The sequence below is a fragment of the Amphiura filiformis genome, chromosome 11, assembly GCF_039555335.1.
Source record: "Amphiura filiformis chromosome 11, Afil_fr2py, whole genome shotgun sequence".
Classification (NCBI taxonomy): domain Eukaryota; kingdom Metazoa; phylum Echinodermata; class Ophiuroidea; order Amphilepidida; family Amphiuridae; genus Amphiura; species Amphiura filiformis.
Genome location: NC_092638.1, coordinates 9,135,609 through 9,154,839, shown reverse-complemented (window position 1 = coordinate 9,154,839; position 19,231 = coordinate 9,135,609). Strand labels below are relative to the sequence as shown.

General features: G+C 40.5%; 1 protein-coding gene across 1 annotated transcript; it reads left to right on the top strand.

Annotated features, from left to right (window-relative positions):
* Nucleotides 1-4,403: 4,403 nt before the first annotated feature.
* Nucleotides 4,404-18,147, top strand: LOC140164320 (structure-specific endonuclease subunit slx1-like). The gene is made up of 6 exons (XM_072187596.1): nt 4,404-4,690; nt 10,287-10,338; nt 11,516-11,761; nt 12,465-12,647; nt 13,177-13,371; nt 17,600-18,147. Exons 1-6 carry the CDS (start codon nt 4,518-4,520, stop codon nt 17,672-17,674), a joined length of 924 nt encoding a protein of 307 aa, XP_072043697.1. The 5' UTR covers nt 4,404-4,517; the 3' UTR covers nt 17,675-18,147.
* The last annotated feature ends 1,084 nt before the right edge of the window (nt 18,148-19,231 follow it).

Here is a 19,231-nt window from a genome sequence, read left to right as displayed (position 1 = left end):
TTATCCAGGTAAATGACAGGTAGTAGTTTGCAACAAATTATTTACCTGTCATGGGAGTGGTTTGGACACCATCCAAATTATTTAGGTCTGCACTGCAACGTACCAATACATCATAGGAAGATATCAAAAATGCATGTTTGGCAATGTTGAGGTAAAAAAGACCATAGGCCTATTTTACTAAGTAGCCGGCTCAAATAATGATAGTTTGACAATAATGAGTAATGAAAAGGTCACCTGTACTCGATGTTAACAAACAAATTTAAGTAAAGGAAAACTGGGACGTGACTTTCATTAGGCCGCAGCTAGCCCTAATATATAAAACTAGCTCAGATTCTGAGCCTTGATATGAGTCCTCGATCCTCAATCCTGCATGGGCTGGCAGCGGCCGCTAAATATTTCACAAGCAGCGGAGAGGGTCAGCCTCAGGACATGTGGTGATCAGAGGGTTTGTGTGCGGTTTGTTTGCGGAGGGGGGGCGGCACGTACCCCCTGTCCACTAGGATTGACACCCATGGCCATATAGTCACTAAACTGACTGACATCAAATCACGAGGGTTTGTTTAATATCATAGTTGAAAATGTCCAGAATATATAGGCCTATATACCCTTCCTCTTGGAAGCGAACTAAAAAGACAGCAGTATCAAGACCTTCCGCGTAGAGACCATCATCAGTCGGCTGCGGAGCAGGCGACTACAAGCTTTCTCCAACTAATGCGATCTTGGGCAAGCGAAACAATTTTGTTTGGCTGCAGCATCCCTTCAGTATCTCCCAGGAGGTGCTGGATATACTGTAAGTACAGTGTGCGAGGCCGTCCCGGTTTCCTCTTCCCATGTGGTGGAATATAAAGCGCATATATAGGTATTCTTTCACAGGCTCGCCATCTTCAAGACGCAGTATATGGCCGAGAAATTTGAGTTGATGAATCTTGACTCTGGCAACCAGTGGAGTGGTGTTGGTCAGGTTGTAGATGGTTTCATTCGGAGTCCGATCCACACGCTTGATGTTTAACATGACTCTGTAGCAAGATGTTGCAAATCCATTCTTGTTTTCCATGTCCTTGGTAATTACCCATATGACTCGCCCCCGTACAGAAAGACAGTAACACATGTTGTCTGAAACAGCTTGATTTTCGTTTCGATTGGCAGGGACAGGCTTCTTCAAAGGCGTTCCAGTTTCCAGAAAACTGCCCAGGCTAGTGCCTTTCTTCTTTTTAGGTCTCCAACACTAGAGCCCATCTTGGAACTCAAATACTTGAAGTCTGTGACATGGTTGATGGTAGCCTACTACCATAGACTTCAAGTGCTGGCTGGGCGTTACAGTTTACAGTCATTATTCTGTCTTAGGTGCGCTGATGACAAGGCCTAGATCTGCTGCTGCAGTTGCAGTCCTAGTAAGCTGTGACTGGGCCCGGGCTATGGAAGATTCCAGCAGGGCAATATCATCAGCAAAATCCAGTTCATTCAGCATCTTGGCAGGATACCTGCTTGAACGACGTGGGTAGGTAACAATTCCAGTGTCAATTCCAGAAGTTGATTTCATCAGAAGGTAGTCTACCAGGATAATGAACAGGAATGGTGCCAACTATCACCCTAAACACTCCAGTTGTTACTTGGAAAGGCTCTGAAATACTGCCATCTACCATAACGGCACTATTGGAGTCTTTGTAGAGCACCTGGATGGCATTGACCACAACCTTTGGTATTCCATAATGCCACAGCACTGAAAACATGACGGACCTGTTGATGGAGTCGAAGGCCACAAAAGTGACTGTTAAGGGAAGTTTGTACTCCTTGAAGCCTTCCATGATCCTCCTCAAAATGTGTATTTGCTGAGCACAGCTGCGACCCGATCTAAAGCCAGCCTGGTTGCTTCTCAGTAAAGGATCAATGTGGGGTCGGATCCTGTTCAGAAGGATCTTGTTGTACACTTTTGCGGCAATGGACATAAGCGAAATACCACGGTAGTTTGTCATGAGAGAGAGGTCACCTTTCTTTGGTAGAGGAATGATTACATTCGTAACCCATTGACGTGGCGGTGTTAGCGTTGAGAATACTTCCATACAGAATTCGAGGATCATATCAATCATGCTATCCCCTCCTCCCTGAAGTGCTTCAGCAGTTATAGCACAGTCCAATCCTGCTGCCTTGTTGGTCTTCATGGCTGCTATTGCTTTGACTACTTCTTCACGAGTTGGGGGCTCAGTGATAATAGGAAGATCTTCAACAGCTGGTGCAGGAAGTTCTGAAGCTGCTGTGCCACTGTCGTTGTTAAGGAGTGAGCTAAAATATTCCTTCCATTCCTCAAGCAGTTCATGGTCACTGGTTGGAGCTGATCCATCTCTCTTTCACCCCTTTCCTTGAGTTCTTCCCAGAAAGCGAGGTGGTGGTATAATTCCCCATCTCGTCGGCCAGCTTCAGGTCTTCCATCTCCTTATTGAGGGTAGCAAGCTCATCAGATTTATAAGAGTTGTTAAGGCTGGTGTTCAAGTTCCTCCATCTTTCTCTAGATTGACGAGACTTTGAAATGGAGTACCGCTTTTTGGCCTCATCCCTTTCAAGTCATCCCTTTCTCAGCAACTTCACGGACCGCTATTTCATAGGACTCATACCTATCAGAGATGGGTGTGGTGTCATCCATGCTCAAGACCTGGAATCTGTTTGATAGCTCCAGCTGAAATTCCTCCTTTGTATCAGGATCTTGCCACTTCTTCCAGTTGAATTTTGGTCTCTTGCAAGGTTTTATATACATTTCCTTTGCTAGTTCGCAGACTGGCAGCTAGACGGATGCTCACAATACGATGATCGGAGTCCACTTTTACTGTGTTGTATGCTCGACAGTTGCGGAGAGAATTTACCCACTTGCTGTTTATTAGTATGTGATCTAACTGTGCATGGGTTGATCCAGCTGGATATGGGTCCAAGTCCAGAGACGGTTCCTGGGTTGCGGGAATCTCATCGTGGCCGGTCTGAGATTGTACTCCTGGCAGGTGTTGACCAGACGCTCACCATTGTCATTTGTTGAATCATGGTAGCAATGTGGACCAATGACCCAGGGATGGGAAAGATGACTGCCTGTTCCTATCTTGTATCATAGTAGGCTTAGGCTACATAACAGGTTCTGTTATTATTATCTCTTGCAAACCCGGTGACACCTAAATCAGACCTGTCGATAGGTTGTAAGAGGGGATAGCCTTTTCCAGGCACGAATTGGGCCATATAAAGACAGTTTTGCTATACTTTGTGCCTGCATAGCATAGCATAGCATACTTTGCAACGCAATAAAAACCTAAATGCAAAACGAAATCCTGTAGCTGGCTCCCGAGGTGGCTTAAAAAACTAAATGCAAAATGAGGTTAAAAAAATATTGTTTTCCAGAGTCAAGACGCAGGTATCATTATTAAGCCTCATATCACTTATTTATTGTCGAATAAGTGCAGAGTAGGTAATTAGATATGATGAATAGGCCTATTGAATGTTAGACCAAAGTAGCTCAAAGTAGGCCTACATGTAGGCCCTACTATACACCTGATCCGTGAACTTGTCTTTTTTAAAGACAGATTCTTGTTAAAGACTATTCTTGTTTAGTACTATGTCCAATTATTATGTGCTTAAAACACCTTCTCCTGAACACAAAGAAGACAAAAATAATGGTTGTAGACAGAGAGCGGAAAAGTGATGAGTTTGTGATAGATGGACATCAGATTGAGGAGGTGAAGCAATTTGAATATCTGGGTTCAATGATTAACAACAGTGGTGACAGCACAACTGAAATTAAGAGAAGACTGGCTATTGCAAGGACAACTGTGCAGGGCATGTCAAGCATATGGAAAAGCAGAGGCCTATCCATTGACCTCAAGGTACGCCTACGTCGTGCAACTGTGTTTTCCATTGCCACTTATGGATGCGAGTCTTGGGCTATGACCAAGAATGATAGGAAAAGAGTAGATATGCTTTTGAGATGTGGTGTTACAGGAGGCTTCTACGAGTGACATGGAAAGACAGGAGAACAAATTCCTGGATCCTCAACAAGATTGGTACAAGTCTAACCATCAGAAGCGGCATAATGGAGAGAAAGCTGAAGTACTTTGGCCATATTGTCAGGAAACATGGAGGTGTAGAAAAACTGATTTTGCAAGGGGCTATGGCGGCTATGGAAGGCAAACGAGGAAGAGGACGTCCACCAACATCTTGGACTAATGACGTGAAGCTGGTATCTAACCAGGGAATGCAAGGTGCAACGCAATTGGCATCAGATCGAGTGAGATGGCGTACTCTTGTGAAGACCACAGCAGCGCTACACAGCGCCACCTGACACACACAGAGAGAGAAAACAAAGTGATTTTCTCCACCTGCGACCCCTCTAAAACTTTTTGGAACCACCTGTCATCTGCGTGTAGTGATTGGCCAATAGGTTAGCCAATAGGAGACAGCCGCCAAATTGCTACCGGAAGCGTCCCCGCGTCCAGTGAAATACATCGTGTACCGCCCATGCTTAGATTTTGTTGTTTTTGGTGAAAATGGTGTTAGAAGTTGAGAACTTTTACGGGGTTTATTTGCTTTACAATGAGAATCCTCAGTTCAAAGGAAGAACCTACATAGGGTTTACTGTAAATCCACGCAGACGAATTGGACAACACAATAAAGGAGTTGACTTTGGTGGTGCAAAAAGAACCAGCGGAAAAGGACCATGGTAAAGTGTCAAGTCAGGCATTTTCATGTTTCAGAGTTGCAAAATTCTGCACCCTTATCATGCATGCATGTTGAGTCAATCGATCCATACCATATCAGTACTATATTACTAGTCGGACTCCCACCTGACCAGTGGCGTGTCCGGCCGGGGGGGGGGGCTTTGGGTGCTGAAGCCCCTCGCATTTTGTTAAAAATCATGTAAACATGGTAAAATCAGCCGTTTTTTGGCGATTTTAGCCATTAAGGGGGTACTACACCCCTCTCAAAAAATGTCATGCCTGTGCAGCCTGTGGTAAATTCATGACTATTTTTTCATTTTTCTCAAAAAATAATAACACACTGGTAACAAAGTTATGACTAAAGACAAGCGGTTCAGTTTATGATAGAAAATGAGGTACATTCTAGCGGTACCTCTTTTCTTACCATAAATAACGAACCACTTGTCTTGAGTCACTGAAATTCCAGTGTAGTAATTGGATTCCTTGCCCCTATGATATACGTAACTTTTGTAACCACTGTGTTTAATTAGTTTTTAAGAAAAATGCAAAAATAGACACAAATTTATCGAGGGGTGTAGTACCCCCTAAGCCCGCCCCGTATAACTCTGAAGTGAAAGCCCCCCGACCCGACAGCGTTCGAAATACATTTGTAGGGCCGGGCCGGTCAGCCGGCCATTGGCCTGTAACTTTTTGGCCTGGCCGGTAACTTTTCTGACTGGCATCTAGTTGCCGGCCCGGCTGGCCGGTAACTTTTAAGGTCAAGCCTGGCTGGCCTGTAACTTTTTGAGGCATATTTCGAACACTGCCCCCTGAGCTCCCGCAGGAAAAGATCCTGGTCTGGACACGCCAGTACGCAGTGCTGACCCCCTCAGATTTGGTTTATATTTTGCAGTTTACCTTTGACGAGCGTGTACTACTAGTAGTAGGTTGTGTGCCATGAATTAGGGGCCAAATGCGTTACATACTAAAAAATTCAACAATTTTACATGTTTTTTATAATAACTTATCACCTAACTGAATTCTAACTTTTGTTTTTGCTGACAAAAAGTTTAAAAGTGGATACCATATTGTGACCATCAATGCTATGACAACTATCATATGAGGCCATGCGTTTTGAATTGGGCCAGTAAATAGGTGGAGATGTTACATGCGCGCGACATTTTAGGGTTCATCTTTTTAATTTTCTCAGTTAATATGCAGCCTATGTAGTTAAATTTGGTGTCAAATTAAAGCTTGTGATGAGACCAATACAGTAAACCTTAAAAAAGTTGTAAAAGGTTATTAACATTTGAATAATTTGCATCTAATTAGCATAATGTGCGGGGTGGAGGAGGATCAGGAGGAGGAGGATCAGGAGGAGCAAATTTAATAAAAGTGACCCCCAGGGGTCATATGATGCTAGAGGTCCATTTCTTTTTGCACATTTTTACAATTCACTTTAAACTGCATACTATAACACCAAACAATCATATTCCAGGTAATTTAATTTGCTTTGAGAAGCAATTTTGCATTTTTATTTTCCGTTCGGGTTACACATTGAAGTCAATGGGAAAATATGCCTTGAAAGAGGCTGGCGCAAAATCATTTTAATTTAATTGAACCCTATGATGTTATATATGTATTTAAAGCTCTGACTGAGAGGAATTCAAATATGGAACTTTTAAATATGTGGGGTGAAGCTAACTTTTTTTTTTTTTTTAATTTATCAAATTTTAGATTTTTTCCCTAAAATATTTGGTATTTTCAGTTTCATAACTCCTTAGTGTTACACCCTGTGCCATTTTAAAGTGCATTTTTGGATTCCTTGGTTTATTTGCAGCAAGAAAATGTATACTTTTATATATATGTTGGGTATAATATGTGAAGATATGCATATCTAAAAGAAAAAACATGCAATTTTCATCTCGCGAAAACATGTAACGCATTACCGGCCCAACTCAAAACGCATGGCCATGACATACCGTACCTGTTATTGGATTCCAAAAACATCAGGTTACCACACCAATCATTCTATAAATAATCTATATTAAAAGACTAAAAATGAAATATTTCATTTTGAAATTGACCCCATGTCTGCTGCAGATCTATGAAGATGTTATTACCTAGACTGCTGCCCTCAGTCGTCAACCGTCTGGATTGACGACTGAGAAAACTATGTGGAAAAAAAGTGACGGATTTTGCAACAGGATTCCTGTGGCATAGAGCATCTTAGTTGTGTCCAAATTGACCTTTTGACCGAGTTTGTTGTTTTTAGAAGTTCAGAGCGCGATCTTGTCACAGCGGCGCGGTACAGCGACGCGGTATGCGGGCGCCGCTAGTCAGTCGCGCTACGGCGCACAAAGCTCACAACTGAAGTCGCATTGAATAGTTTTCAGAAGTCCGTCATGATATTGGCTGTAAGATAATCAGTCGTCACTACGAAGCATACACAGTACATGCGAAGTGTAGACGGCTGATTGGAATTAGTCTAGTTATTACCTTTGTTGTAAGACAACTTCCTTGATGAATAATTTTTACTGAATGCATGCCTGAAATAAACAGTTCTTCCATAGAAATCAATATATTGCTTTACAATCAGAATTTCTGGGAAAGGCTAGCAAAATTATGTTAGACCGTATCAATGCAGAAATAAGGACAAAATCTAACGTAAAACAATGGCGGAGCACATCTGCAGTTCTAGAATGGTTCAACAGCTTAAACAGGAAAACAGAACTTACATTTCTCGTCTTCGACGTAGTAGAATTCTATCCGTCTATTTCAGAAAAACTGATCTAATTCATATTCTGTTTATCAAAACCCTATCAAATTATATATCACTGTAAAGCTTAGAGTACCAGGAATACACACAAACAAACATTTGGTCAATATACAGGGTGCCACAAATGTCATAGGGTGGAAAAGTTAAATTTTGGTTCAAAAAGTATACAATTTTGTTCCGCTCTTATTTACTAACATAAACACCTGGTCTGTTAAAACCTTTTTAGATGTGCTAATAACATTGTAGACTTTTAAAAAAAGCAAACTTGTAATGATGAGTTATGTTGCCTAACTGAGATACAGGGTGTTCAAAAGTCGTACAAAATTTTTATGATTTTTATTATATTTTCAATCAAAACTTTTTTCCTTCATGCCCTACACAAAAACCAATGGCATATTTGAATTCCTCATCAAATTTCCTTCTAAGAAATGATAACTTTTACAGAAGTAGGGTAACTTATTCAAGAAATATGACATTCAGAACATTTCGGAGCATAAATGTACATATGCTTAGTACAGTAACGTATTGGAAAAGCCTAGGATCCATGACACAGAATGCAGCACATTTACAACAAATTAAACTAGCTTAAAGTAAAATTGGTCACATTACCTCCTAGACATAAATACCAAAACAATGGTACATAATCCATCTCAATACCTTGCTGGGTTATGAAGTTACAGTAAAAAATATATTTGAGAGTCACCAAAAAACAATATTCCCTATACTTTAATACATGCCTCATCCGTAGGCTCCTCATCCGTAGGCTCCGCCACCCCCGACTTAACATCCTTTGATTGGCAATATCTCGCAAAGTAAAAATAGTATGAATGTTTTACTTTCCACAATTTTAGCCAGATAAATTAGCAAGAAAATAAGACCAAAACCAGTTCAGTACACCTATCCATTCTTGAGATCTGGGACAAAATGTTCAGGAAAAAAACAAAACAAAATGTAACACCGCCACCTTTTCCTAGATGTCCCAATTCATGGCGCATGACCAGTAGTACATGGTCGATCTAGGCTAGAGTAAGCCAAGGGCAAGGCCAAACACTTGCATGCTTGTGCTGAAAGCCAAATTGGTCACTTATCGCCCACTGTTCAAAATGTGACATCTACACAGTCTCCGAAATGGTCTACTTTTTAGCCGACCTCAATTCCGAAACATTTAGTGATAGTCAGGGTTCCCGTTAAGGTTTTGCGTCCTTAGTAGTGTCTGACCGATCAGGTCCTTATCTGAATCGGCCGATTGGCCGATCAATTCCCACTTTGATCTGCCGATTCGATCACCGATTACCAATTCACAATCAAACTTCTTACCAAGTTAAAATTATGCAAATTTCTTAGCACTGCCCCACGCACACACCGCATGACATCACGTGCACAGAACTGACGAATCGTGTGCGTAGGATTGGTGAAATTTTTGTAAAATTTGGTAAAAAACAGCTTGTGCATATTGTCCGTCTCCATTGAAAAACTGGATCCTCCGCAGTAAAATCCATCATGACCACTTGAAATAAGCTTCCAGCCAAGTCAGAAAAAATATTCCATTCCAACAAAAAATTTAGGCCCTATGTTTAACACAAACACAATTTATAGGTCTAATGGGGAAAATGTGACAACGAAAGGCTTTATGGACCGTCCTTTCACAATTTTCGGCTTTTCAACTGTTCAAACTTAAATTTTACACAGTAATAGCGCCAAAATGGTCCACCAAATCACTTCAATTAGGTCTTCATTTTGCAAAATTTTCCAAGTTAAGGGGGAACATCACCCTGCGTAGTTGATAAACAAATGGCCACTTTCACTTCTGCTTTACATTTGCCAATTTATGTTTAACACAATTTATATGCCTATAGGGAAAACTTGCCGTCCATGAAAGACTCCATGGACTGCTCATTTCACAAATGTTCGGCTTTTTTAAACTAAAATTTTACACATTAATTAATATTGCCAAAATGATCCACCAAATTGCTTCAAATAGGTCTTCATTTTGCAAAAGTTTCTTCTCAGAGGGCATTTTTAAATATTATTATTTTCTTCTAAAATTGCCCCCACCCCTTCTGACTGCTCTAGATCCGCTCCAAACAGTGGCGTATAGATTTCTTTTTGATTCGTTGGGGGGGGGGGGGGGGGGGAAAAAAAATGTCTTGAAGTATAGTGAATGAATCCAGCACCTATTGGAGAATGAATAAGTTTATGGCACAGTTGCACACGCTGGCAAAAAATGAGTAGGCCCTACCAGTAAAATATTTATAAAGCTATGATGCCATTTTCAGTGTTTGATTTACCACCTGCACGCCTGCAGTGACTTTGATTCTGTGCAGGTAACTTTTCAAATGTACCTGCACAAGTGCATGTAGAATTTTAGTCGTAAATTACACAGTTGGAATCGGAAACATACAATGTGCCTCTACATGTACAATGTATGTAAATCAAAGAAGTACCTGTAATGTAAATATCCCTAACAAAGAGCATGACAATCTACTGTAAGGCCTATTGTTTAGCAACTCATATTATTTTCTTACTCTAAACATGTATATTTTATGTAAAAGATGGGCGTTTAATAGTTTCACATTTATAGGCCTTTTTAAACCCTCAGTTTTCTAGCGCAAGCTATATTTATCATGATGCTGTTTTAGCATCTTTCTCACCATGATGGCTTTTGTCAATTGCACAGTCTTGCTGTAGGTGTTGGTGCTCTGCTCAGAGATTTTATCTTGGTGTGGTCAACACCCTTTACCACAGGGCTGATTAATTACTATCATCACAAAGGACTCTGTAGCAAAATCAATGTACTACCGTATGTTAATTTTATTTTCCTTGTTTTACTTCTCATTTAGGGAGATGGTACTGATTGTTTACGGATTCCCAAACAACATCTCAGCTCTTATGGTGAGTTTATTTACAGTCAAGCTGCTAATTAATGGGATATGAGACGTACAGTGCTGCAATATAAAGTTCAAAATTCTTCTGAACAAATCCCAAATTTAATGCCTCGACCACAATCCCTGCACCTCAGCTCAACGGCTGCCTCGTTGGGATTTCAGGCGATGTCACAATACACTCATAGGTCCTAATTTGTACTTTTGTATTCCCATTGATCCTTGTTGTTTTTGCAGGTTTAGCACTTATGTGAGCCTTGGAATTGGTATTTTTTGGCTATCGAACTTAACCTACATGTACTTCTAATGCCTACATTGCTGTTTTTGCCCCCCCCCTTCGTATTGTCGTCTGTATTTTGCTTGTTTCCCCACGTCAAGTTGGTGTACCTTGCTCTTTTTTCTTTCCAGTTGTTCATATTCAAGTATCCTCTTGTATCATTTATTGATCCTTGATGTGCTTAGTGTCCTCATCCATTGGATTCACCATTACCCACTTTTAGTGGTCCTAATTATGTGCCAGTATCTATCAGCAATTAAAAAAAAAAGAAAATTTTCTAGACCCCTACAGAAATGTAGGGCCCCCTTAAGTGATTCAGCCATCAATGTAAAACAGTGCGAAAATGTCAAATTGCCCAAACTGAACTTCAACCTTTCTCAAATACATGTGCCAACATAATCCCAATTATTTTTCAACTGATACTTGTTTGAGAGCATCCAAATAAACTATACAAGAAGTAACTTTGCTGGGATCTTGTTTGCACATAGAACTACAACAATGACTGTAAAATCAAATATGGTGAATGCTCACTGTACTGCCCTTCATCATATGTCCTACATTTGAAGAATTTTGTTACAAAACCCCTTATATCCACTTGAGCAATTTTGAGAAAACATAAAAAAATCATCTAAAAAGTACTGATATGGGGGTTTGCAACAAAAGCAGTTTTTGGCGGGATGCTTGGGTAGGGTGAGCATCCCACCAAAAACTGCTTTTGTTGAAAACCCTAAATATCAGTTATTTTTTTGATGATTTTTTGATGTGTTCTCAAAATTGCTCAAGTGGATGTAAGGGTTTTGCAACAAAGCTCTTCATTTAGAGCTGTAAAATTACACAAGCAAATTAAATGAACATACAAACAAAACAAGATATTTTTAACATGTATTTTGCTTTTGTTTCCTGATTATAGTTTGAATGGGCATGGCAACACCCCAAGAGTTCACGTCGGTTAAAACACATTCCAGGAAAGCGTCGGAACGAACCAAAATATGAGTACTGTCTACGTGTTGTAGCGCATATGCTGAGAGTGGGACCGTGGTGTCGCATGCCACTTACATTTCACTGGATACAGCAACAGTATAGGCGAGATTTTCCAGATGACCTAGCCCCACCGTTCCATATGGCCATAGGATTTGGACCAATAACAAGCATAAAGGTATGCCTACAGACATCAAAACTTTCTAAAACTAATAAGAAAATTCTGTTTTCTTAACCATCAGACTCACTTTCTCACACTACATATTATGTATGATGCATTGGCATACATGTAGTTGCTAAGTTAGGCTTAAGAGTAAAAAGACAATTTTTTGACCAAAATGCGAGATGGCAACTGCAAAATGCCAGATTTATGCCCAAAAATAGGTTAAAAAAAACTATAGCCCTCTATGGACAGGAGCTGACCTGACCAAAAATATTTTCCCCATAAATTTGCTTAAAAGGTCAATATATTGAATAGAATGTCAATTGCAATTTTGCTTGAATGTGCCAGAAAATGGAACATTTTTGCAAACTCATGCTGAAAAATCAGGTCAAACTTTGGTTATTCCTTCATGTAATTTTACATGAATTTAGTGTTAATGTTAGGGTTAGAATTAGGGTTAGGGTTAGGATTAGGGTTGTGATTAGGGTTAGGATTAGGGTTAGAGTTAGGATTAGATTACACAAAATAATTACATGAAGGATCGACTCAAACTTCAGCTCATTCAGTAGTAATGGTTGTCAAATTCTGCATGTATGCGGCGCAGAAACAGTTTTTCTTGGTAGAAATGAATGATTTTAAAAGCAAGATGATGGTACCATACTGGTGGTTATGGGTAATTTACAGGTAGCTGAAGAATGCACAATTGATTTTGTCACAGATTGGTACCAGCAATAAGAAGAAAAAGACAAAAAAGGATAAAAACACACAAGATGCGTCCAGTCAGCAGTCAACCTCCTCAGCAAGGACTTATGAAAGCACAGATGACAATGATGATGACGGGCTTATCAGTATGTCACAAAGTGCTAATAGAAGATGTGATGTGTGTCATAAGAGATTACAGGTATGTAAGGGAACAAACCAAAAGATTGATGAAGCCATATAAATGTAATTATACTCTGATCAACTCATAATAGACGGGACTCGTAACATCGTGGATTGACATAGAATTGCGTACACACAGCTGGGCGCAGCACGTATGAGATCTGCGCTTTTGCGTGACTGATGCGCGCTTTCGTGAATTTACACGAGTTTGGACTTGATTGACTCACAAAATAACAAAAAACGAATAATTCTCGCCTGTTATGAGCTGATCATAGTATAGTTTTGTTTCATAGCTGACCCCTGCATCTGTAAGGAAACCTGGAAGGTGGTCAGCATAATATCAGTGTTTTTAAAAAAAACACCAAATTTTAACCTAGCAAATAAGTAGGGATTTTGTGAAAATCTACTGCCTGGGCGAAGCATGCTCCGATCTTACTGATATTTCAGCACAATAGTAGTATAAAATTCTCAGAGAGTTCCAAGTCGATCAGAGAAAAAAAGTGTTTTTCGCCCCACTTGTATAACTCTTCAATTGTTCTTACATGTAGGGTGAAGACAACAACTTATCATGCATCCAACCTAAGTGTAGCATGGAATCACATATGCTCTGTCTCGCAAGGAAATTCATAGGACCCAATTCTGAATATCTCATACCAATAGAGGGCGCTTGTCCTAAATGTAAACAGATGATGCTGTGGGGAGATTTAATCCGAAAGAAAAGAGGCTGCTATTCAAGTATAGAGGTAAGTAGAATTTGTTGGAGCATAGTTTGTGAGTTTCTACTGGAATGGGCCATTTCAGTTGAAATCCATACACCCCCTATATGACCTTAATCTTCCACACAGGGGTGTGAATTTCAAGTGTGGGGGCCATTTCAGTTGAAATCCATACACCCCCTATGGAAGACATGACCTTAATCTTCCACACAGGGAGTGTGAATTTCAAGTGTGGGGGCCATTGCAGTTGAAATCCATACACCCCCTATGGAAGACATGACCTTAATCTTCACACAGGGTGTGAATTTCAAGTGTGGGGGCCATTTCAGTTGAAATCCATATACCCCCTATGGAAGACATGACCTTAATCTTCACAGAGGGGTGTGAATTTTAAGTGTGTGGTCACCTGAATGGGTGAATCCATTTGACAGGGGTGTGAAATCTCCTCTTTTAAGCTGAATTCCTCTTTTTAGGAAATTTCTTTGAGGCAAAATTTTAGCTTTATCTTTCATTTTCAGCCCATTTTGAGCATATCTCAGTGGTTTTCCTCTTTTTTCAATAGAGGTCATTCACACCCCTGATTTGAAATGTACACCGATTAAGGTCATGTCTTCCATTGGGTTGTATGGATTTCACCTGGAATGTATCCTTTTTGAAAGAAAGTTGGATGTTCCATTCAAACATATTGAAAAAGCCAGACCAAAGTTCCATATAGTTTGATCAGCTCGTAATAGGCGGGACATGTTAGGCTTTTACCACTACGCCGAAAAGTAGAGCCATATTAAGAGTGCTATTAGTTGACCTGTCTGGTCTTTATTTTGTGTGTTAAAGAAAGTAAACAAAGTACAGGACTTGAATTAATAATTCGTGATACTTCTGACGAGATGTCACAAAAAAATTCTTAAAATAAATATTTTGATATTAATCCGCGATGTTATAAGGCCCGTCGATTACGAGCTGATCAAAGTATACATGGGTAGATTCTGAGGGGATTGAGTGGGGTGATATAACAACCAATATCATACAAGAGGTAATGGTCCATGCAATCATCACCAAATATTACACAAATGCATTTGTGTTTTTGACCATATTTACCTCAAATTTGTCAATTTCAGCTTTATAAATAGCAAATTCCATGTTCTGTGGTTATATTTTGGCGCATTTGTTCCAGGAAAGTTATCCCCAATGTAAAATTGAAATTTACACCACTCTAAAGAGCCTATTTTATTTGACATTTATTTGTGATGCCTGTGCAGGGTCAGAATTTTGTTTCACAGTGCGAGAATCAATCTTGATTCTTGCAGAATACATTTGCAGGAATCATTTGATTCTTGCAAATCCACTTCTGTGTAAACTACAAAAGTCTGTTTACGAGAATTAAGATTTAATTTAAATCTGGTCAACCAGACATACCTATTTTGACGGACGAACCGACGTTGCGACTGAAACCTTCAGTCTTCAGCTGGGTTGTGATGCAAATGACCTTGAGTACCGGACACTTCCGGTATAGATGACAATCGACGAGGAATGTCCTTTATGATCCTGTCCCAGCCGTGTGATAGTTTGGCCCGGACACCGCCACCGCGGTTGAGGGATGGTTGCTCAGCCCTCACCCAGATTGCCTCTTTCACTCCACGCTCAAACCAACGATGCTCGCGATCTAGGATTCGGACATCCTTGGTGTCAAAATGGTGTCCGGTGGCTTTCAAATGTAAATACACTGATGAGTCGTTTCCACCTGAGCTGGCTCTGCGATGTTGTAACATGCGATTGTGAAGAGGTTGGGCGGTTTCTCCTATGTAAGAGTCTTGACAGGCTTGCTCTTCAGCCCAGCGGCCCCCTCAGACCACTCCACTGATCCTCCCCTTGGGCTGCTTGTCCTTGGGATGCACTAAGGACTGGCGGATCGTGTTCGTTGGTTTAAAGTGGGTGGTAATTCCGTGGTCGCGATAGATTCTTTTGAGTTTTTCCGATAAGTCTCCGTGATATGGGATGGTAATACTTGTTGTTCTCCCGCCTGATTCGTGCTACTGGCGGTGGGTTTATTGCTGTCCTTGTTCAAGGCCTTGTTTATGGCCCAGTCCTGGTAACCACAGTTACCCAGCGCTTTCTTGAAGATGTTGTTGTTCAGCAATCTTATCTGAGTCTTTGGTGATGATCGACTCAGCTCTGTGGAACAAGGTGTTGACCACGCCGAGTTTCTGAATGAGCGGGTGATTGGAACCGAATTGAAGGTACTGGTCCGTGTGTGTCTGTTTTCGATAAACAGACACAGTAAGGGAGCGATCTTCTTCCACGGACACTAAACAGTCAAGAAACGAGAGTTTGTTATTTGACACTCCTTCCTGCGTGAACTTGATATGGGGATCGATTTCATTGATGTGGTTGAAAAACCTATCAAGTTCGTTGGATTTAATTAAAATCCAAGTATCATCCACGTGTCGATACCATCTAGATGGCGCTATACCGGAAAAGTTGACAAAGCAATGCGCTCAAATCTTTCCATATACAAGTTAGCGATAATCGGTGAGACGGCGAACCCATGGAACATCCATGACATTGTTGGTAAAATTTTCCACTGTACGAAAAGTAGGTGTTATCTAAGCAGAGACTAAGTAGATCACATAATTGATCAGGAGACAAGTTTGTCCGTTCATGAAGTGTGGTATCCTGGTTCAGAACTTCGCGAACTGCTGAGACTGCGTCCTTCGGAGGAATGCTAGTAAAGAGGGCGGTGACATCAAACGATGTTATAGTCTCATCGGATTCTAACACTAAGCCTTGGATTTTTTCCGAAAAATCCTTAGAGTTGAGAATATGGTGGTCCGATAGGCCAACCACAGGACTCAAAACTCTAGCCAAATATTTGGCGATATTATAAGAAACAGAGCCGATACTACTCACTATCGGACGCAAGGATGGTGTCCTTGTGAACCTTCGAAGGCCGTAAAACCCGGTATGGATTCGGATGTCGGGTATAACTGATGTTTTAATTTGAAGTCAATAGACCCGTTTTTCTCAAGTTCGCCTAGTTTCAAGTCAATTTCCGCTTTATACCACTCGTTGGATCTTTCCTAAGGGGAGTGTAAGTTTTGGCATCATCTAACAGTGCTCTAGCTTTCTGATCATAGTCTTTGCTATTTAAAACCACAGTACAACGCCCCTTATCAGCAGGGAGGATCGTGATGTTTTCATCCTTCTTTAAGCTTTCTAGCGCACTATACTCATTCTTGCTCAGATTATATTGAGGTGGTTTGGCACTTTTAATACTCGCACTCACCCGCGAACGTAATTCTTCAGCTTTATCTGGACCGATGGAAGCACCTCTGATCGCCGATTCAGTCGCAGTGATAATGTCTGTAACCTGAATTCTTTTGGATGCGACAGCAAAGTTTAACCCCTTTTCGAGTAAACTTTGTTCACTTCCCGAGAGTTGCCTGTCCGATAAATTCCTGACCCATCTATCCTTGATGTTATGATCAATTAAATTATCCTTCTGTCTCCAATTCTTATCCTTATCGGCACGTGAAACTGTTGCGAGTCTGCCGAATTTCTCTACCTGTCTAGATTTTGTTGTTTCGTGTTGTGCTAACTGCGCATGCTCCGTGAACTGACTGACCCTGTTGTGTATCTCCGTTGGTAACCGATCACCCAATTCGCGGAAAATGTCAGATTTCTTGTTGTTTAGATTTTTGATGGTATAATTAACCTGTCTAACTCTCTCATTTAGCTATTTACGTTCCGCACTGTGAATAATCTTATCCGCACGCGATCCTTTGATATTAGAGCTAAGTTTCGCGCTACGGGGTATCACATCTGCCTGTAAACAACGGAGGTTGAATCGTAAATGGTTGCGATAATTCGCTACTTTCCTCGCCGTTTTCTCAAGGTCCTTTGTTAGTTTTAGGCAATCCTTGCCGTATTCCTTCTGAATCAAACTGTGTAGACTCTCATTCATCTGGGTATGTTGAAATTAAGATTTAATTTAAATCTGGTCAACCAGACATACCTATTTTGACGGACGAACCGACGTTGCGACTGAAACCTTCAGTCTTCAGCTGGGTTGTGATGCAAATGACCTTGAGTACCGGACACTTCCGGTATAGATGACAATCGACGAGGAATGTTTACGAGAATCTTTGCGAGAATCGATTCGCGGATTCTCGCCGAAATTCTGAGCCTGCTGTGAAAAGGTGCAATATGAAATGAATGTGTAACTGTTGTACTTGGATTTTATTTGTGTCTTTTCCCCCAGGATCCTCAAGAATCTGGAGAAAGTCACTGGACAGAAGAACTAAGAGAAGATGCAAGCACAAGCAGCAGCCAGTGAGATAGTATTATATGAAATCATTGTTATTTATTTTGTATTGTATATATTTGAAATAGGTCTCAGGGTCATATTGTATGTTAAATAGGGGGAAAATCTTGTGTACAGAGGGCACAAGCTTGAGTCAAGAGAAGGTGATCATTTTGAATAACTAAGATAGAGCTGCCAGCTGGTACTGAGTTTCTGTATTTTGGACTGATTTTACTAAGATATTGAAGAAAACAATTAGAGTCAATACTTAGAATTGATACTCCTTCGCTGAGCGACGAGAAATTGGTTTTGACATATGAAGTTGCCCACATTTTGATGCGTTGAGAAAAGCATGCTACCTCATTGGTAAAAAATCAATCACTTGTTGCACAGCGATTGCGTGCAAATTCAACTTCAGTCTTGAGAATATTGAAAAGGGTTTAACCCCATGAGAACTACCTTCCTATTGGTTAAAAAAGAAGTTTTCATTATCAATTGGACCAATCAGCAACATTGTTAGAATTATTTCACCACGCAAAAAAAATTGGGGTGAATTATTTACCATTCTTGTGGTTAATAAAATGAAGATATCATGTAATTGTGACCAATCAAAGGCAATGTTAGATCAGCAGGTAGTGCTCAGGGGTTTTAATTTGATTTGTTCAGGTTTTGACAACCCTGGATAACCCAAGAAAGCCTCTATTGAAGCTTATTTCCATTGGGGTCCATTTGAACACCGGGACGGGTTAGGGAACAGTCAGGGGTTAACACCCTACTCTTTTCGAAACTGGCTGCGAGATACATGTACAGGTATGGCTCTCTGTACACGGGACCGACGGCTTAACGTCCCCTCCGAAGGATTTGAGTACTTTCATAATTCATTTACCCAATTCTAAATGAACCATGGGGAGAGCGGAAGTCTGAATTTAATCTACAGAAGTTGCCAATTAATTTCGGACTTTTTTTTTTTTTTTCCAAGTCAATATCCCAGCAAATCGCCACCGCCGAATCGAACCGGGACCTCATGCACTAAAGGCAAGTACCCTAACCATTGCGCCACGCTCTCCCTCAAGAGGGTTACGAAGGTTGGAAGCTCTACCAGGACAATTTGTTGTCTGCATCACATACTGTCATTTGAAAAGGCTGCCTTGTGTGATTTTTGATCATCATTGGTGTATTTAATGATATTCTTATTTTATATAATTCAGCATATTCCTTTTTTATAAAGCGGATGTGAGATTATAATTGTGATAATACCTCAAAATTAATATATGAAGATGAAGTTAATTTTACAGCGTATCTCATCACAATTAGTGACACTAATAAAAAAAAAGTCACACAAGGCAGCCTTTTGAGATATGACAGTTTATGATGCAGACGACAATTTTTTCTGCAGAATTTTGCCTGTGTAGGATATGAGTGTGTCAACTACAAATCAGTTGGTTCAGTTACCCACATGCATTTTATAGGGTTGTTTTGGGCTTTGAAGAACAGCACTTGCCTAAAACAGGTACACCATGATGCTCAAAGCTTATGAAACACAAATGACGACACTCTTGGCAATAATAATTCTGTAGATTTCTCCCAGTG

Excerpts from the sequence above, each read along its gene's own strand:
- LOC140164320 (XM_072187596.1), top strand. The coding sequence starts at position 4,518 with ATGGTGTTAGAAGTTGAGAACTTTTACGGGGTTTATTTGCTTTACAAT. Across the intron at positions 4,691-10,286 it reads ACCAGCGGAAAAGGACCATG|GGAGATGGTACTGATTGTTT; the intron begins GTAAAGTGTCAA and ends CTTCTCATTTAG. Across the intron at positions 13,372-17,599 it reads GCTGCTATTCAAGTATAGAG|GATCCTCAAGAATCTGGAGA; the intron begins GTAAGTAGAATT and ends CTTTTCCCCCAG.